The sequence below is a fragment of the Rhinopithecus roxellana genome, chromosome 1 (genome assembly GCF_007565055.1).
Source record: "Rhinopithecus roxellana isolate Shanxi Qingling chromosome 1, ASM756505v1, whole genome shotgun sequence".
NCBI lineage: Eukaryota > Metazoa > Chordata > Mammalia > Primates > Cercopithecidae > Rhinopithecus > Rhinopithecus roxellana.
In genome coordinates, this window is record NC_044549.1 from 44,877,574 (window position 1) to 44,894,439 (window position 16,866).

Here is a 16,866-nt window from a genome sequence, read left to right on the forward strand (position 1 = left end):
AAGATTTAAATACAAGACCTGAAACTGTAAAACTACTAGAAAAAAACATGAGGGAAAAGCTCCATGACACTGGTCCAGGCAATAATTTTTTAGATATGACCTTGAAAGCACAGGTATCACAAACAAAAATAGACAAATGAAATCGTATCAAACTAAAAGGCTTTTGCACAGCAAGGGGAACAATCTAACAGAGTGAAGAGATAAGCCATGGTGTGGAAGAAATATTTGCAAAACATACTTGATAAGGGGTTAATATTCAAAATATATAAGGAACTCACACAACTCAATAGCAAAAAAACAAATAATTAAAAAATGGGCAAAGGACCTGAGCAGACATTTCTCCATTTAAATGGCCAATATGATTAAGAAAAAATGCTCAACATTAGGGAAATGCAAATTAAAACCGCAATGAGATATCATCTCACACCAGTCAGAATGGCTATTACAAAAAAGATGAAAGCTAACAAGTGTTGATGAAGACGTGGAGAAAAGGAAACCCTTGTATACTGTTGGTAGGAATGTAAATTAGTATAGACACAATGGTAAACAGTATGGAAGCTCCTCAAAAATGTATAAATAGAATTACCATATGATTCAGCAATCCCATGTGTAGGTACATATCCACATGTATATGTACACATGTATGTATACATACATAATATGTATATATAATATATACACACACACACACAACCATCTATACACACACACCCAGAGTATAGGCATTGTAGCATTATTCACAACAGCCAAGATATGGAATCAACCTAAGTGTCCTTCAATGAATGAATGAATATTTCTTTATAGAAAACATGGCATATAAACATACTGGAATACTACTCGGCCTTAAAAAAAAAAAAAAGAAAAGAAAAAACGGGAAAGTCTGTCATTTGCAACATGAGTGAACCTGGAGAACATCCATATGCTAAGTGAAATAAGCCAGGAACAGAAAGACAAATACTCAAATACTACATGACCTCACTTATATATGGAGTACAAAAAAGTTGAACTCACAAAAGCAGAGAGTAGAATAGTGGTTACCAGAGACTGGGATTGTGGTGGATGGTAGGGTATGGGAAATGGGGAGATGTTAGTCAAAGGGTACAAAGTTTCAGTTACATAGAAGGAATAAGTCTGTGGGTTCTACTGAACAGTAGGGTGACTATACTTTTTTTTTTCTTTTAGACGGAGTTTCGTTCTGTTGCCCAGGCTGGAGCACAGTGGTGCAATCTCAGTTCACCGCAACCTCTGCCTCCCAGGTTCAAGTCATACTCCTGCCTCAGCCTTCCAAGTAGCTGGGATTACAGGCGCCTGCTACCATGCCTGGCTAATTTTTGTATTTTTAGTAGAGACACCATGGCTTGTCTCTTCATTCTGTTAGATTGTTCCCCTTGCTGTGCAAAAGGTTTTTAGTTTGACACGATTTCATTTGTCTATTTTTGTTTGTGATACCTGTGCTTTCAAGGTCATATCTAAAAAATTTAGTATTTACCATGTTGGCCAGGCTGGTCTCTAACTCCTGACCTCAAGTGATCTGCTTGCCTTGGCCTCCCAAAGTGTTGGGATTACAGGCGTGAGCCACCATGCCCAGCCTAGGGTGACTATACTTAATAATAATCCAACATTGCTAAAACAAAAGTAAATTCCAAATGTCTCACTCCAAAATACAATAAGTGACATGATGGACATGTTATTAGCTTGATTTAGTTATTTCATCTTGTTTACATATACCAAAACATCACTGTACCCCATAAATATAATTAAAATATTGTCAATTATATTAATTTTAAAAGAAGCTAATGAGTTGTTACTAAAACACAAAAATATGATGGGGAAACATACCTTTAAAGGAATGCTGTAATGAATAATGACCCACTAATTAATTTAATCAGACTGCATACTGACTTTTTATTTTTGTTTATTTTCAGTAAAGGAATATTTATATTGAGGTTTCTTTCCAGTTTTTTTTAAAAAATTATTGTTGCTATAGATAAAACCAGAGATGAAGAAAGGAAGGGACAATGACATTTAAAAAGGCTTAAATTCTGGAAATTAATAGCAATTACTAATCTTCTGATGTATAAACAGAATATGACTCACCACTATCTCTGAAATTAAAACTCTCTCTAAGAGATACGAAAACGTTAAAATTTTAAAGGAAGGAATATGAGCACTTAAACAGTGACAAGTGGATATATTGGTATTTCTTTTCTTTTTTTTTTTTTTTTTTGAGACGGAGTCTCGCTCTGTCGACGGGGCTGGAGTGCAGTGGCCGGATCTCAGCTCACTGCAAGCTCCGCCTCCCGGGTTCCCGCCATTCTCCTGCCTCAGCCTCCGGAGTAGCTGGGACTACAGGCGCCCGCCACCTCGCCCGGCTAATTTTTTGTATTTTTAGTAGAGACGGGGTTTCACCATGTTAGCCAGGATGGTCTCGATCTCCTGACCTCGTGATCCTCCCGTCTCGGCCTCCCAAAGTGCTGGGATTACAGGCTTGAGCCACCGCGCCTGGCCCGGTATTTCTATTATACATAATTCAGCTAAATACACTGATTTTTAATACTTAGAAAATTGGCACCCTTTCATAACAAATGCAGGGTCCTTTCTAGGCTACTTATAAGAATGCTTTGTGAAACTATTCACTACTTATTTACTTAAATAATATTAAATATATTCTTTAATTTATATATTTTTAAATATAAATATTATTTAAATTCGTATTTAAAATATTAATTTTCTTCACATTTTACTGGTTGTATAACATGTTGTAGAAAGATCTGGAAAAAAAAGTGATACAGGCACATTTAAAATCATTAAAGGTTGGAAAAGGAAAAGAAAGATGGTTTGTGGTATTTCTTTAGACCTTGTACATGTACCTTTCAGTCCTTACTCCTCCCGCAAAGTCTGAGAAAGACATTCAGAAATTTTACAGAATCTCTTTTCTGAGAGATTATTTAAAACATATATACAAAAACCACATGCCTACATGTAGATTATCTGTACTGTCAGATGCTGGTGCTTTACACTCTAATGTCCAAAGCAAAATTAAAATGGTCACAGCAACTCACCTATAGTACTGGAGATGTTCCTAACCAACTGAATTGCATAGAGTGTCACCAAAGAAATTATGAATCAACAATGTGGATGAATTTAGATATAATTAAGCTCAGAGACTTTTTTTTTTTTTTTTTTTTTTTTTTAAATTTAAAGAACAAAACAATGGCTGGGTGTGCTGGTAATCCCAGCACTTTGGGAGGCCAAGGTGGGAGGATTGCTTGAGCCCAGGAGTTCAAGACCAGCTGGGACAGCATGGCGAGACCTCGTCTCTACTAAAAGTAAAAAAAAAGAACAACAACAACAACAAAACCTGGGCACAGTGGCATGTGCCTGTGGTCCCAGCTACTGGGGAGCCTGAAGTGGGAAGATTGCATGAGCTACAGAGGTTGAGGCGGCAGTGAGCTGTGATCGTATCGCTGTACTCCAGCCTGGGTGACAGAGAGAGATTCTGCCTCAAAACAAAAAAAAAAGTATAAAACTGACATCAATGTATGTACTTAGATTTTTGAAGCTGTTACTAAATCTTTGGAAAATGTAGGGATAGTGTTAAACTCTACATGAGATACTGTGTCAAGCCTTCCCATCATGTTTTTACAATCATTCATAAGAGTGCAGTCAATCTGACAGGTGAGCTAGTAGTCACGAGGCAGGATTTATGCCCAGCATAAAAACGTGCTTAACAAAAATGTAAAAAACTGATAGGAAAATTCTTGATTCTTATGAAAAGGAGAGCAAAAGTCTGTATCTAATATTCTAGACAGGGCCTTTTCTAAAGGCAAATAGTAGGCAAGATTTAATGAACTTTTTTAGTTCCTATACTTTTGTTAGGATAAATGTTAAGGAAAAAAAGAAGCCTCCAATTAACACTTTTTCATTCTGAATAAACAATGGAGAGGGAGACTGCATGTTATTTTGAAAGAATGAGCAGGTACAAAAGTATCTCCAACACAGGTAGAAGAATCCCTCAATAATGGCGCATCTTCATTCAGAGAAAAGCTGTCCACTTTAAAACAGAAAGCAAAGCTGAAGAGGAAATCCAAAATCCTGGCTCTGGTCCTAGGTCAGACACTAATTAGCTGTGAAACTCAGGTGAGTCCCTTTTTTCTTTGGGCTTCCATTTCTACTAATTTCTAGGAAAGTTATACTGTTACTCTGAAAGATTTTTCTTATGTTTTTGTTACCAACTTTCTTAGTAAATGCATGGCACATGTTGAATAGTATTGTCAACATGTGCAATGTTCAACATGTGCCATGCATTTACTAAAAAAAAGATGTATTTGGCCAGGCACAGTGGCTCACTCCTGTAATTCCAGCACTTTGGGAGGCTGAGGTGGGCGGATCACGAGATCAGGAGATAGAGACCATCCTGGCTAACACAGTGAAACCCCGTCTCTACTAAAAATACAAAAAACTAGCCGGGCGAGGTGGCGGGCGCCTGTAGTCCCAGCTACTCTGAACCCGGGCGGCGGAGCTTGCAGTGAGCCAAGACAGCACCACTGCACTCCAGCCTGGGCGACAAAGCGAGACTATGTCTAAAAAATAAATAAATAAATAAATAAATAAATAAAAATAAACAAATAAATAAAAGACATATTCCTACATATGTCAGTAAAGCACTACAAGAAGTTTTTCGCTTGTCAATGTGGATATTTAGCAACCAAAAATTATTAAATATTTTTATGTATGCTTCGCACATATATATTTGGAACATAATACAAAATAAATGTCTGTTGAATAAACAAATGAATCCATCCATTTATCCATGTACCTCCCAGGTAAAAAATCAGGCCGGGCGCGGTGGCTCAAGCCTGTAATCCCAGCACTTTGGGAGGCCGAAGCGGGCGGATCACGAGGGCAGGAGATCGAGACCCTCCTGGCTAACACGGTGAAACCCCGTCTCTACTAAAAAATACAAAAAACTAGCCGGGCGAGGTGGCGGGCGCCTGTAGTCCCAGCTACTCCGGAGACTGAGGCAGGAGAATGGCGTAAACCCGAGAGGCGGAGCTTGCAGTGAGCTGAGATCGGGCCACTGCACTCCAGTCCGGGCGACAGAGCGAGACTCCGTCTCAAAAAAAAAAAAAAAAAAAAAAAAAAAAAAAAAAAAAAAAAATCATAAGGTTTACTTAGGCTAAATTAGGCATGGAGTTATTACCATGGCTAAAGCTACTCCATGTGCAAGAGGAACATCTGGCTAGAAATTAACAGACGTGAGTTCTAGTCCCGGCTCTGTTATTAACATTCTACTAATACTTAATTTGCATGGCCTCAGTTTGGCCATTTATGAAAATGCAGATACTAAAATCTTCCCTCCATAGATGAGGACAAATAAAATGATACAGGAAAGACAGAACTTTGAAAAAAATTGAAGTAGTTTATAAAAGGTATCAGCTTGTGATTTCACATCCACAAAGAAGCTGAATTTAGCAGTATGAAGAAAAAGATTGTGAGAAGGAAAGAAAACTACCAGAGAACTATATCCTCCACTTCATCAGATTTTCTGCTTGGGGCTAAGAGCTGCCCCTTGGAATGAAGCAGATGCTCATAGTAACTCCTAAGCAAACTCTCATGGCACTTGACCATGCCGACTATTTTTTTCTTTTTTCTTTTCTAAACAGACTGTATACCATGTATACCTTTTACAAAATAACAGTTTATTGAGATTATTTAATCTATTTATTTTATTATTATTTTTGAGACAGGGTCTTACTCTGTCGCCCAGGTTGGAGTGCAGTGGCATGACAATGGGTCACCACAGCTTTGACCTCCTGGGCTCCTCCCACTTCTGCCTCTGGAGTAGCTGGGACTACAGGCATGCGCCGCCATGCCCAGCTAACTTGTATTTTTTGTAGTGACAGGGTTTTGCTGTGTTGCCCAGGCTGCTCTTGAGCTCCTGGGCTCAGGCGATCCACCCACCTCAGCCTCCCAAAGTGCTGGGGTTACAGGCATGAGCCACTGCACCCTACAGATATAATTTACATACCACAAAATCTACTCCTTTTAAGTGCACAATTTGGTGGTTATTAGTATATTCATAAAGTTGAGAACTGTCACCACTATCTAATTTCAGAACATCTTATCACTCCTAAATGAAACTACCCATTAGCAGTCACTTCTCATCCTACACCCCTCGGTTCCTCCAGCCCCTGGCAACGACTAATCTACTTTGTGTCTCCGTCAATTTGCCTATTCTGGACATCTCACATAAATGGAATCACATACCATATGTGGCCTTTTTTTTTTTTTACTGGTTTCTCTTAGTATAAATACCTGACACTAACAAAATTCTCACCCCGAAATTATTCCTCAGAAAAAAGGAAACATGTTCCTTGGGATACCTTACCAAGACTTTCAATAAGAAGGGACATTTTATTACTTTATTTTGAATAAGACTGGTATAAGCCAATATTGAGAACCTCTGACTAGAACCTAATCAATTATAATTCTATGATTACAAAAAATGTCTTGCTTTTCCCATTGTTAAATAAAAGTTTGAACGCAAACACCTTATGAAATATAAATGTGGAAAAAGGGCAATATTTCCATGTGAACAGATTATTAATTTCAAATACCTTTATAAAGCTAAATTAATAAATTAAATGTTATATATTACTGTTTCATCCGATTCCCTACAAGTTTATCATTCAAAATGTGGGGGAAAGTTTAAAATTCAAAATGGATCTGTTCATTGGAAACACAAGGAAGATTACTTTATATTCAAGATTATTTTATATTTGGAACTTCTAGGATCATTCAAAGACAAAGTCAGATCTGCTGATCTTTAGGCCTAAGGTAACTGACTTCTCTCCTAGAACTTTAAAAAAGCAGTTAAGAATCTAATTCTTAGCAAATATCTCAAAAGAAAACTGAACTTTGTAAGTGAGTATCATAGAAATATTGAATGAGCTAATTTTATTTTAGAAAAATACTGTTAGGGAATGAAGTGATCTTCAGGGCTACTGCCAACCCCCTCATTTAACTGATGAAATAAGGCTGAAAGAGGCTGACTTACCCAAGATCATATGACATGAGGGTTTACCATGCTAAGTACTTTTCATGAATGATTTCTTAGTTTCCCATGACAACTCTATGGATGTCCCTACTTCACAGCTGAGGTTTAGAGAAGTTAAATGGCTTGCTCAAAGTTACTCAGCTAATACGTGGTAGAGCTGGGATTCCAGTCAGATCTTTCTAGCTTCAGAACCAGAGGGCTTAACAGTGTTGCTATACAAGTCTTCAGCTTCTCATCAGGGACCCCTGATTCACACGGTTTAAAAAAAGCATTTAGCCACATTTGAAATTTCTAAACTAATTTAATTGGAACAGAAGAAAACATCATTAGAAATTAGCAAAAACAATGGCAAAATAAGAGAAAAAGATATGGGTGAGATAACAGACCTGACATTATTTTGAAGTTTATAAAAACATCTAAAAATAAAAAAGGCATGAGTTATTCAAAAGAAGTCAATTTTACCTGGTTAATTCTCTTAGTCGAGTCACCTCAGCATCACGCTGACGTAACGTTATCCCCAATATCTGGTTTTCCTTTTCAGCAGTTTCTAACTTAAACTGGGAGCTCCTCACATTGACTAAGGCTTCCTCCAATTCTAAAACAACAAAAGTGTCAGTTTCCCTATTCCTTTTAAAAAATGTGACCATAACTATTGTCTAAATACATACCAATTTTTATTCTTGTTATCTCAATATCATATTGCTGTTTATTTTCAAGTATAGTTTGATCTTTGTCTTTAAATATACTAGCAAATTTTTTGTTTTCATCTTTCTGATTTTCAATCACTTTTAAGAGCTCTTCATTTTTACTCTGCAGTAACTCCTGGCTCTTTAGTGACTCCTCCAATTGATTTTGCAGTGACATATTCAATGACTGAAGAGAAAACACTGTAAGACAAAATGGATCAAATAGTTGTTTCCCAAACCGAAAAAGTAGAAACTTGGAAAATACCTGTTTCTTTAAAAAAAAAAAAAAAAGGCCTGAAATTTATTCATTTTGTTTAACAATTAATTGCATGAGCAGTTCTACATAAATACTACATATATTTTAAAAAACTGATTGGCAGACATCATACCTTTCTTTTCCAGTTGACATTTTAAGCATTTATTTTTTTAACCCTTTTAAAAGAAAGAATACATAATCCTTTTAAAAGAAAGAATACATGTACAAAGTTAAAAAATTTAAATACTGGCCGGGCACGGTGGCTCACGCCTGTAATCCCAGCACTTTGGGAGGCCGAGGTGGGCAGATCACGAGGTCAGGAGATGAAGACCATCCTGGTTAACATGGTGAAACCCCGTCTCTACTAAAAAATACAAAAAAATTAGTCGGGCATGGTGGCAGGCACCTGTAGTCCCAGCTACTCGGGAGACTGAGGCAGGAGAATGGTGTGAACCCAGGAGGCGGAGCTTGCAGTGAGCCGAGATAGCACCACTGCGCTCCAGAATGGGCAACAGAGCGAGACTCAAAAAAAACAAAAAAAAAAATTCAAACATCACAAAATGTTAATGATACCAAATGATTCCCAAAGAAGAATCTCCCTCCCACTCCTTCTCTCTGTCCCCAAGACAATCACTATTAATTTTCGTATCTTTTGTGAAAACACTTTTGCATATGGTATTAATTACACCACACACACACACACGTATACACACACCATACACAATTTCTAACGTTGCCTTTTTCTGCCTTAAGACTTGTATACAAACACACAGATCTATCACGTTCTTTTTCAAGGTGATAAAAGTATATGGCACCATTTATTGAGCAACTACATGCTTGGTGAATGCTTACTATGTGTGAGGTATTGTATTAGAATCTGAATATACAGAGATGAACAGCACAGACATGGTCCCTGTTCTCACAGAGCTGATAACAAACAAGTAATTATAAACAGTAATGATCTCAAAGAAACAGTAAGATAAATGACGAGATAATATAAAGAACAGAAGATATTTAAAGTGGCAACTAGTGATCTACCAACTTGTCCTCTAGGCCTCCTCTCTCCTACCCTCTCCCTCTCCTCACCTTTGGTTAACAGTGGAAACACAGTGATAACTTCTGAATCACTCTGGTGAAATTGAACACTTTTATAAAGTGCTCATTCTGTTGGGTAATCATATTTTTTTTTATTGCTTTATAAGATATACTTATATATTAAGAAGATTAAGCCTTTATCGTGTCATATAGTGTTTCTCCATTTTGCTTATATATATATATATATTTTTTTTTGAGACGGAGTCTCGCTCTGTCACCCAGGCTGGAGTGCAGTGGCCGGATCTCAGCCCACTGCAAGCTCTGCCTCCCGAGTTTAAGCCATTCTCCTGCCTCAGCCTCCCGAGCAGCTGGGGCTACAGGCGCCCGCCACCTCGCCCGGCTAGTTTTTTGTATTTTTTAGTAGAGACGGGGTTTCACCGTGTTAGTCAGGATGGTCTCGATCTCCTGACCTCGTGATCCACCCGTCTCGGCCTCCCAAAGTGCTGGGATTACAGGCTTGAGCCACTGCGCCCGGCCTGCTTATAAGTTTTGAATGTATTTATAATTTTGCTATGTAGAAACTGAAAAAGTTTTCTGAGGACATATTTTATCAATCTGTTCCTCTGTGGCATTTGAGTCTTTGACAGGCTTAGCAAAAGCCCCCCCCCCCCCCAAAAAACATTAAAAAATACAAATTCTTATCTTTTCTTCTGGTACTATTATCGTTTTTTTATTAAGTTCTGTGATCGTTAAGGACAATTTGGCAATAACTGTCACAATTACAACTGTATATACCCTTTGGCTCAGCAATTCTACTGCTATACATCTATTCTACAAAAATGCTGGCCAGGCGTGGTGGCTCATTGTCTGTAATCCCAGCACTTTGGGAGGCCGAGGTGAGTGGACCACTTCAGGTCAGGAGTTCAAGACCAGCCTGGCCAACATGATGAAACCCTGTCTCTAATAAAAATACAAAAATTAGCCAGGCGTGGTGACAGGCGCCTATAATCCCAGATATTTGAGAGGCTGAGGGAAGAGAATCGCTTGAACCTGGGAGGCAGAGCTTGCAGTGAGCCAAGATCGCACCACTGAACTCGAGCCTGAGTCACAGAGTGACGCCATCTCAAAACAAACAAACAAACAAACAAACAAACAAACAAACAAACAAAGCTGACATATATGCACAAAGACATATACAAAGATTTTCACTGCAATGTTGTTTGCACTGGGAAAAAGGGGGAGAGTACTATTAGCAGAGGACCATATTATGGTAGACCTGGAGAAGCAGAATATCCAAGTAATTCGTAAAGAGAAAGATGCATAATTATGTATTTTGATAGATGAAAATGTACACTGTATGTTAAGTGAATAAACAGAAGCTGTGGAAAAGTATATACAGTGTGATCTCATTTTAAAAAAAGAAAAAGTACATATATAGTTCTATTTGTGCCTGGCATACAGTAGGTATTCAGTAAGTATTTGTTAAATATATCAATTATACATGAAAAGAAGATATGTACAAGGAAACACACTCCTGTTTAAAAAAAAAAAAAAAGGTGTATATTATTGGGAAGTGACAGCATCTTTATTTTCCTATGTTTCTACAATATTTTAAATTTATCCCCTCAAGGTAATTACAAAAGCTCAATTCTTTATCAACATTTCCAGAGCCACAAATAATTTATCAATCCTTAAAGTTCTTTTACTTACATTCAAGGTTGCAATCCACAGCACCAGATGGCTTATGAGTTTTCTCTTGTTCTCTGAGTTGCTGGTTCAAAATTCTCAACTGCCTAAAGAAACAATGAAGAACTATAAATGCAAGAATCCCAAGCCAATTTAATAGTATACAAGTGATAGCCTATCAAAAAAGATAAAACATAAACCCACTAAGGCGGCAGAAGTCCATCGCATCCCCAAAAGACAAAAACTAAATAAACATAACAAAACCATACTACTATTATTATGAGGCCTGAGATAATTTTTAAGGTTGCCTGAAACAACGTAACACCTCCCCTCATGGGCCAGGCGCAGTGGCTCACACCTGTAATCTCAGTACTTTGGGAGGTCGAGGCAGGCAGATCACCTGAGGTCAGGAGTTCAAGACCAGCCTGGCCAACATAGCGAAACCCCATCTCTGCTAAAAATAGGTGGCACGTACCTGTAATCCCAGCTACTTGGGAAGCTGAGGCATGAGAATTGCTTGAACCTGGAAGGTGGAGGTTGCAGTGAGCGAGATCGCGCCACTGCATTCCAGTGTGGCAAAAGAGCGAGACTCTGATTCAAAAAAAAAACCTCCCCTCACAAGGAAAATGTTAATTTCTCTTTTTTGTCTCTTCAGTGATTTGTTGGGTTTTTTTCCTACTTCTTTCCTTTTCTACCTCCTCTTGCTGTTTCTCATTGTCTTTCTGTGTATCTTAATCATTGTAGTTAATCATCTACTTCTTAAAAGATTTGTCATTACTATGAACTAGAATACCTACAGGCACTGACTGCTATCAGACATCTATCTGCCTGATATTTGTCATATGCTGAAACAAAATCTATGCTTCTAATAATTTTATTAGATGGAAAAGTTAGTGGTCTTAAGTAACGAGAATATTAACAGGCTACCAATCTGCCCTGTTACAATGAACGTCACAATATGTATCTGCTTCACAAATAGAAACATAAAAGTGTTTTCTTTACTCCTAAGAAGTTATCACTTATGGGGAAAAAAAGTTACCTCTATTATCTTTCCAAATTACCTAAAAATATTTTGCCTTAAAATATTTATTTTTGATACTGAATCTAAAATGATAGTACCCTACCTCGCAGCACTCACATGTATTAATTTTGAGTTGATTAAAGTGATAAAATATTTTTTAAAAACCCAACTATACAAGTTTTAGGGGGAAATCTACATAATCTTGAAGTGGGGAAGGCATTTCTAAGTGAAACTCAATATCCAGCAAGCATCAAGGAAAAGAACAAAAGATTTAACCATATCAAATTTTGAAACTTGTAGAATTAAAAGCCTGAAAGAAAATACCTGCACATACGTTATAGACAAGGGGTCCATAACATTTAAAGAACTCCTACAAATCAGTAAGGAAGGCAACCTAGTAAAAAGTGGCAAAGGATAAGAATGAGCAGTTCACATAAGAAATAGAAACGGCCTATAAGCGTATGATAAAAATGTTCATCTTCACTAACAGGAAGAATTGCAAATTTAAAAGGAGATATATTTTGGCCATAGGATTGACATAAATAAAAGGAAGTAACACTTTCTGATGATAGTACAGGGAAATGAATTATCTCAATTCATGTGATTATATCAGTACAACCATTCTGGATGGCAATTTGAAATGTCCAACAAAATGTATAATGTTCATAATCTCTGACAAAATTATTCCACTTCTAGGTTATCAAGCATCAGAAACAGTTTTACATGTGCAAAAGCATCTCCCACCTTGTAGATATATACAAGAATATTCACAACAGCAATTATTTAATAGTGCCAAGTTGGAAACAACTGAATATGTTACATAAATTATAGTACATTCATATACGAAATACTAATACACAGATATTAAAATGAGCAAGAGGTCCATTTGTACCAACGTGAAAACATCTCCGAGACACATTATGAAGCGAAAGAAGCAAGCTGCAGAACAACAATATAATATGAGCCTATTTTTGTTTTAATAAAATTCTGATTTTCTTTAAAGGTTTCCCATTTACAACAGAAGCTTTCCTTGATAATCTTTTTGTATGTCCCTGGTCAGATTCTTCTCTTCTCAAATGTAACCAACCTAAACTTCTAATAATTCACTGCAAGCCTCTCATTCCTACCCTCCTCTTCTCAATTGTTTACTTTCCTTTTTCACTAAAAATAATGTGGTTTGGGGATAAACAGTCATCCTTTGGTCCCAGGGTGTATCCATATGTGTACTAACCCTCATTTTTCCCAACTAGTCTGGGTGAGTAGCCTCATCTGTGCCCTGCATCCCACCCTCCTCCTAGACCATCAAGGACTCTGCTCCTATCCCACTCCCTTTATCTTCTATATCTGCAGTTTCTCCCTCTTTGCCAGTTCATGTGCCTAAGCCAAGAAACATATTAAAACTCTTCCCATATTAAAAAAAATTCCCTCCAACTTAACTGTACAACTAGCTACTTTCATTCCTCTCATTCCCTGCTTTCAGGGCTAGGCTTTTAAAAAAATTATTCTATTTAAAATGATACATGATAAAAACAGAAAAAAGGATATTTTAAAAACTGATGTTATACATGCTACTTTAAAATATTATGTACTAAATTTAAATACACTGGATTTTAAAAAAGGAAAAGAAGAACTGCTGCTATTTAGGCAAATATTTCTTTTATTCAAGTCATTCTTTTTTTTAGATAGCTTGAGATAAAACTGACATACTATAAACTACATAAATTTAAAGTGTGTCATTTTATGTTCTGCCATATGATGTAGTAAAATCACCATCACAATTATAATATTCATCAGCAGCCATAAAAAAGAATGAGATCATGTTTTTTTGCAAGAACATGAAGGGAACTGGAGGCTATCATCCTTAGCAAACTAATGCAGAAACAAAAGCAAATACCACGTTCTCACTTATAAGTGGGAGCTAAATGATAAGAACTCATTAACACAAAGAAGGAAACAACAGACACTGGGGTCTGGGTGGTAGGAGGGAGGGGAAGGTATAATTATTGGGTACTGGGCTTAATACATGGGTGATGTAATAATATGTACAACAAACCTCCTGTGACACGTTTACCTATGTAACAAACCTTCACGTGTACCCCCAAACCTAAAAGTTTTTCAAAAAAGATATTTATCATCCCCAAAAGTTTCCTCATAGCCCTTTTCATAACCCTCTCTTCCCAGATAACCACTTATTTATAGATTAGTTTGCATATTCTAGAATTACATATAAATGGAATCATGGAATATATACTCTTTTAGCCTGGCTTCTTTCACTCAACTTAAGAATTGTGGGATTCATTCATGCTGTTGCATGTATCAATAGTTCCTATCCTTTTATTGTTGAGTAGTTTTCTACTGTATGGTTATAGCACTATTTGTTTATCCATTCACCCATTGACAGACATTTGGGTTGTTTCCTATGAACACTCATCAACAAGTTTTTGTGCGGACATATGCTTTGACTTCTCTTAAATACCCAGGAGTGGACGGGTTGGATCATATGTTAGATATATGTTCAATTTCTAAGAAACTGCCAAACATTTTTTCCGAAGTGTTCAAATTATTTTACATTCCCACCAGTTAATTGTGAAAGTTCCCATTCCTTCACATCCTAACATTTACTAATTTTGAATTTTAGCCATTCTAATGGTATATAGTGGTATTCATCATGGTTTTAATTTTCACTTTCCTAATCATTACTGATAAGCCTCTTTCCATGTTTGTATTTGATATTCATATTTGATATCCACTTATTTGGTGAAGTATCTGTTCAAATATTTTGCCCATTTTTAAGCTTGATATTTAAAAATTTATACTGTCTTAAGTTCTTTATATATTCTATTACAAGTCCTATATCGGGTACATGTTTTGCAAATATTTTCTCTCAGTCTGTTGGTCGCTTCATTTTTAATAACAGTGCTTTTTGAAGAACAAAAGTTTTAAATTTTGATGAAGTCTACTTTACTCATTTTTTTCTAGTTTATATTTTTTGTGTTATATTTTTAAAATCTTTCCCAATCCAAAATCCCTAAGTTTTTTTCTTATGTTTCCTTTTAGAAGTTTTGTAGTTTTAGTTTATATATTAAGATCTGTGATTCATTTCAAGTCAACTTTGTGTACTGTATGAGGTAAAGGTTGAGGTTCATTTTTTAAAAACATGACTCTCCCATTGTTTCAGCACTATTTATTGAAAAGAATATTCTTTCCCCACTGAATTTCTCTGATATCTTTGCAAAACACTATCTCTATGTGTGAATTTGTTTCTATACTCTACTCTATTTCAGTGATCTATTTGTCACCTTTACACCACACCTCTTAGAATACTATTCCTTTATGTTTTGAAATTGAATAGTACCAACTTGGTTCTCCTTTCTCAACACTGTTTTGGGTAGTTAGATTCTTTCAATTTCCATGTAAACTTTAGAATCAGCTTCAATTAAATATTTTAAAACAGCATGCTTGGGTTTTTACTTTAATTACATAAAATCTATACATCAATTTGGGGAGAAGTGACATCTTAAGTCTTAAATTTATGGATCTAGTTTATCTCTCACTTATACTGATCTTTCATTTCTCACAACAATATTTTGTAGTTCTCAGTGTATGGGTCTTACATATTTTTCAAATTTATCCTTAAATTGTTATATGTTTTTGATGCGACTCTAGTACTGATTTTAATTTCAAATTGTTCATTGCTGGTACATAAAAATTCTATTGATCTTGTATCCTGCAACTTTGCTAAGCTTTCTTATTAACTCTAGCAGCTTTTTTTTGTAGATTCCATAGGGTTTTCTACAAGAATTATCATGTCATCTGTGAACAAGACAGTTTTACTTCTTTCCTTTCCAATGTGACTGGCTTTTATTTCTTCTTCTTGCCTTACTGCACTTGTTAGAACCTGTAGCACATTGTTAAATAGAAATAACAATCATTATTTCCTGGGTAACATTCATACATTCTCCAGCATATACAGAGACTATATATATATATATATATATATATATATATATATATATATATGAAGAATTTTAAAATAATAGGATGATATTACAAATACTACTTAAAAATACTATGTATTGAATTTAGGATGACATGATTTTAATGGAAAGAAAATAACAAGCGAAACCAAAACTGATTAACTTTAGGCAAATATTTCTTTACTTCAAGAAATACTATTCCTAAGTAATCTAAAATTTAGGAAATAGGATATGAAAAATGCAGAGTTAGGAATTCATATTGTCAAGATTACTAACACATTCTGATCTATAACCGTAATTTCCAAGGTTGTCTTAGTTTTACGTATAGGTTCAATGTTCACATCTGTCTACTCTTTTGTTTGAATTCATCTTTTGGTTGACTGGACTTTGGCATTCAAGTTTTTTGTTTTTATTTGTTTTTTTTTTTTTTTTTTTGAGACGGAGTCTTGCTCTGTCGCCCAGGCTGGAGTGCAGTGGTCGGATCTCAGCTCACTACAAGCTCCGTCTCCCAGGTTTAGGCCATTCTCCTGCCTCAGCCTCCCAAGTAGCTGGGACTACAGGCGCCCGCCACCTCACCCGGCTAGTTTTTTGTATTTTTTTTTTTTTTTAGTAGAGACGGGGTTTCACCGTGTTAGCCAGGATGGTCTCGAACTCCTGACCTCGTGATCCGCCCGTCTCGGCCTCTCGGCCTCCCAAAGTGCTGGGATTACAGGCTTGAGCCACCGCGCCCGGCCTTTTGTTTTGTTTTTTAAAGGAGTTCAAGGCTGTTAAACTTCCTAAGTTCTTGCACACTTGAGAATATGACTGTTGCCTTGACACTAAAAGGACAGCTAAACCACATTAGAGATTCTCGGGGCATACTTTCTTTCCCCTCAGAACTTTGTAAATGATATTCTATGATCCTTTGGCAACGAAAATCAACGTGAAAAGACTGGAGATAGCCTAGAATGTTTCTCTTCATATGTAATTTTCTGTTTCTTTTGAGTGTCTCCAAAAATTAACTTTTTTCATCCTTAGGGTGTAGTAACTTTACCAGCATATGTGTTGTTGATTATTTTGCATGGTTTTTCTGAGATCTTCTACATCCTATTCATCTGCTGACAAAGATCTTTTTTTTTTTTTCTTAGAGATAGGGTCTTGCTCTG

General features: G+C 36.4%; 1 protein-coding gene across 7 annotated transcripts in view; it reads right to left on the minus strand.

Moving 5' to 3' along the window:
- CCDC14 (coiled-coil domain containing 14) overlaps window positions 1-16,866 on the minus strand; it is a 49,940-nt gene that overhangs the window by 9,807 nt on the left and 23,267 nt on the right. For all 7 annotated transcript variants that reach the window (XM_010354828.2, XM_030942269.1, XM_030942260.1 and 4 more), the window contains 3 exons: window positions 10,748-10,830; window positions 7,729-7,947; window positions 7,523-7,655 (listed from right to left, as the gene is read on the minus strand). In XM_010354828.2, the coding sequence (XP_010353130.1) occupies window positions 7,523-7,655; window positions 7,729-7,947; window positions 10,748-10,830 (435 nt within the window). The remainder of the gene's footprint in view (window positions 1-7,522; window positions 7,656-7,728; window positions 7,948-10,747; window positions 10,831-16,866) is intronic.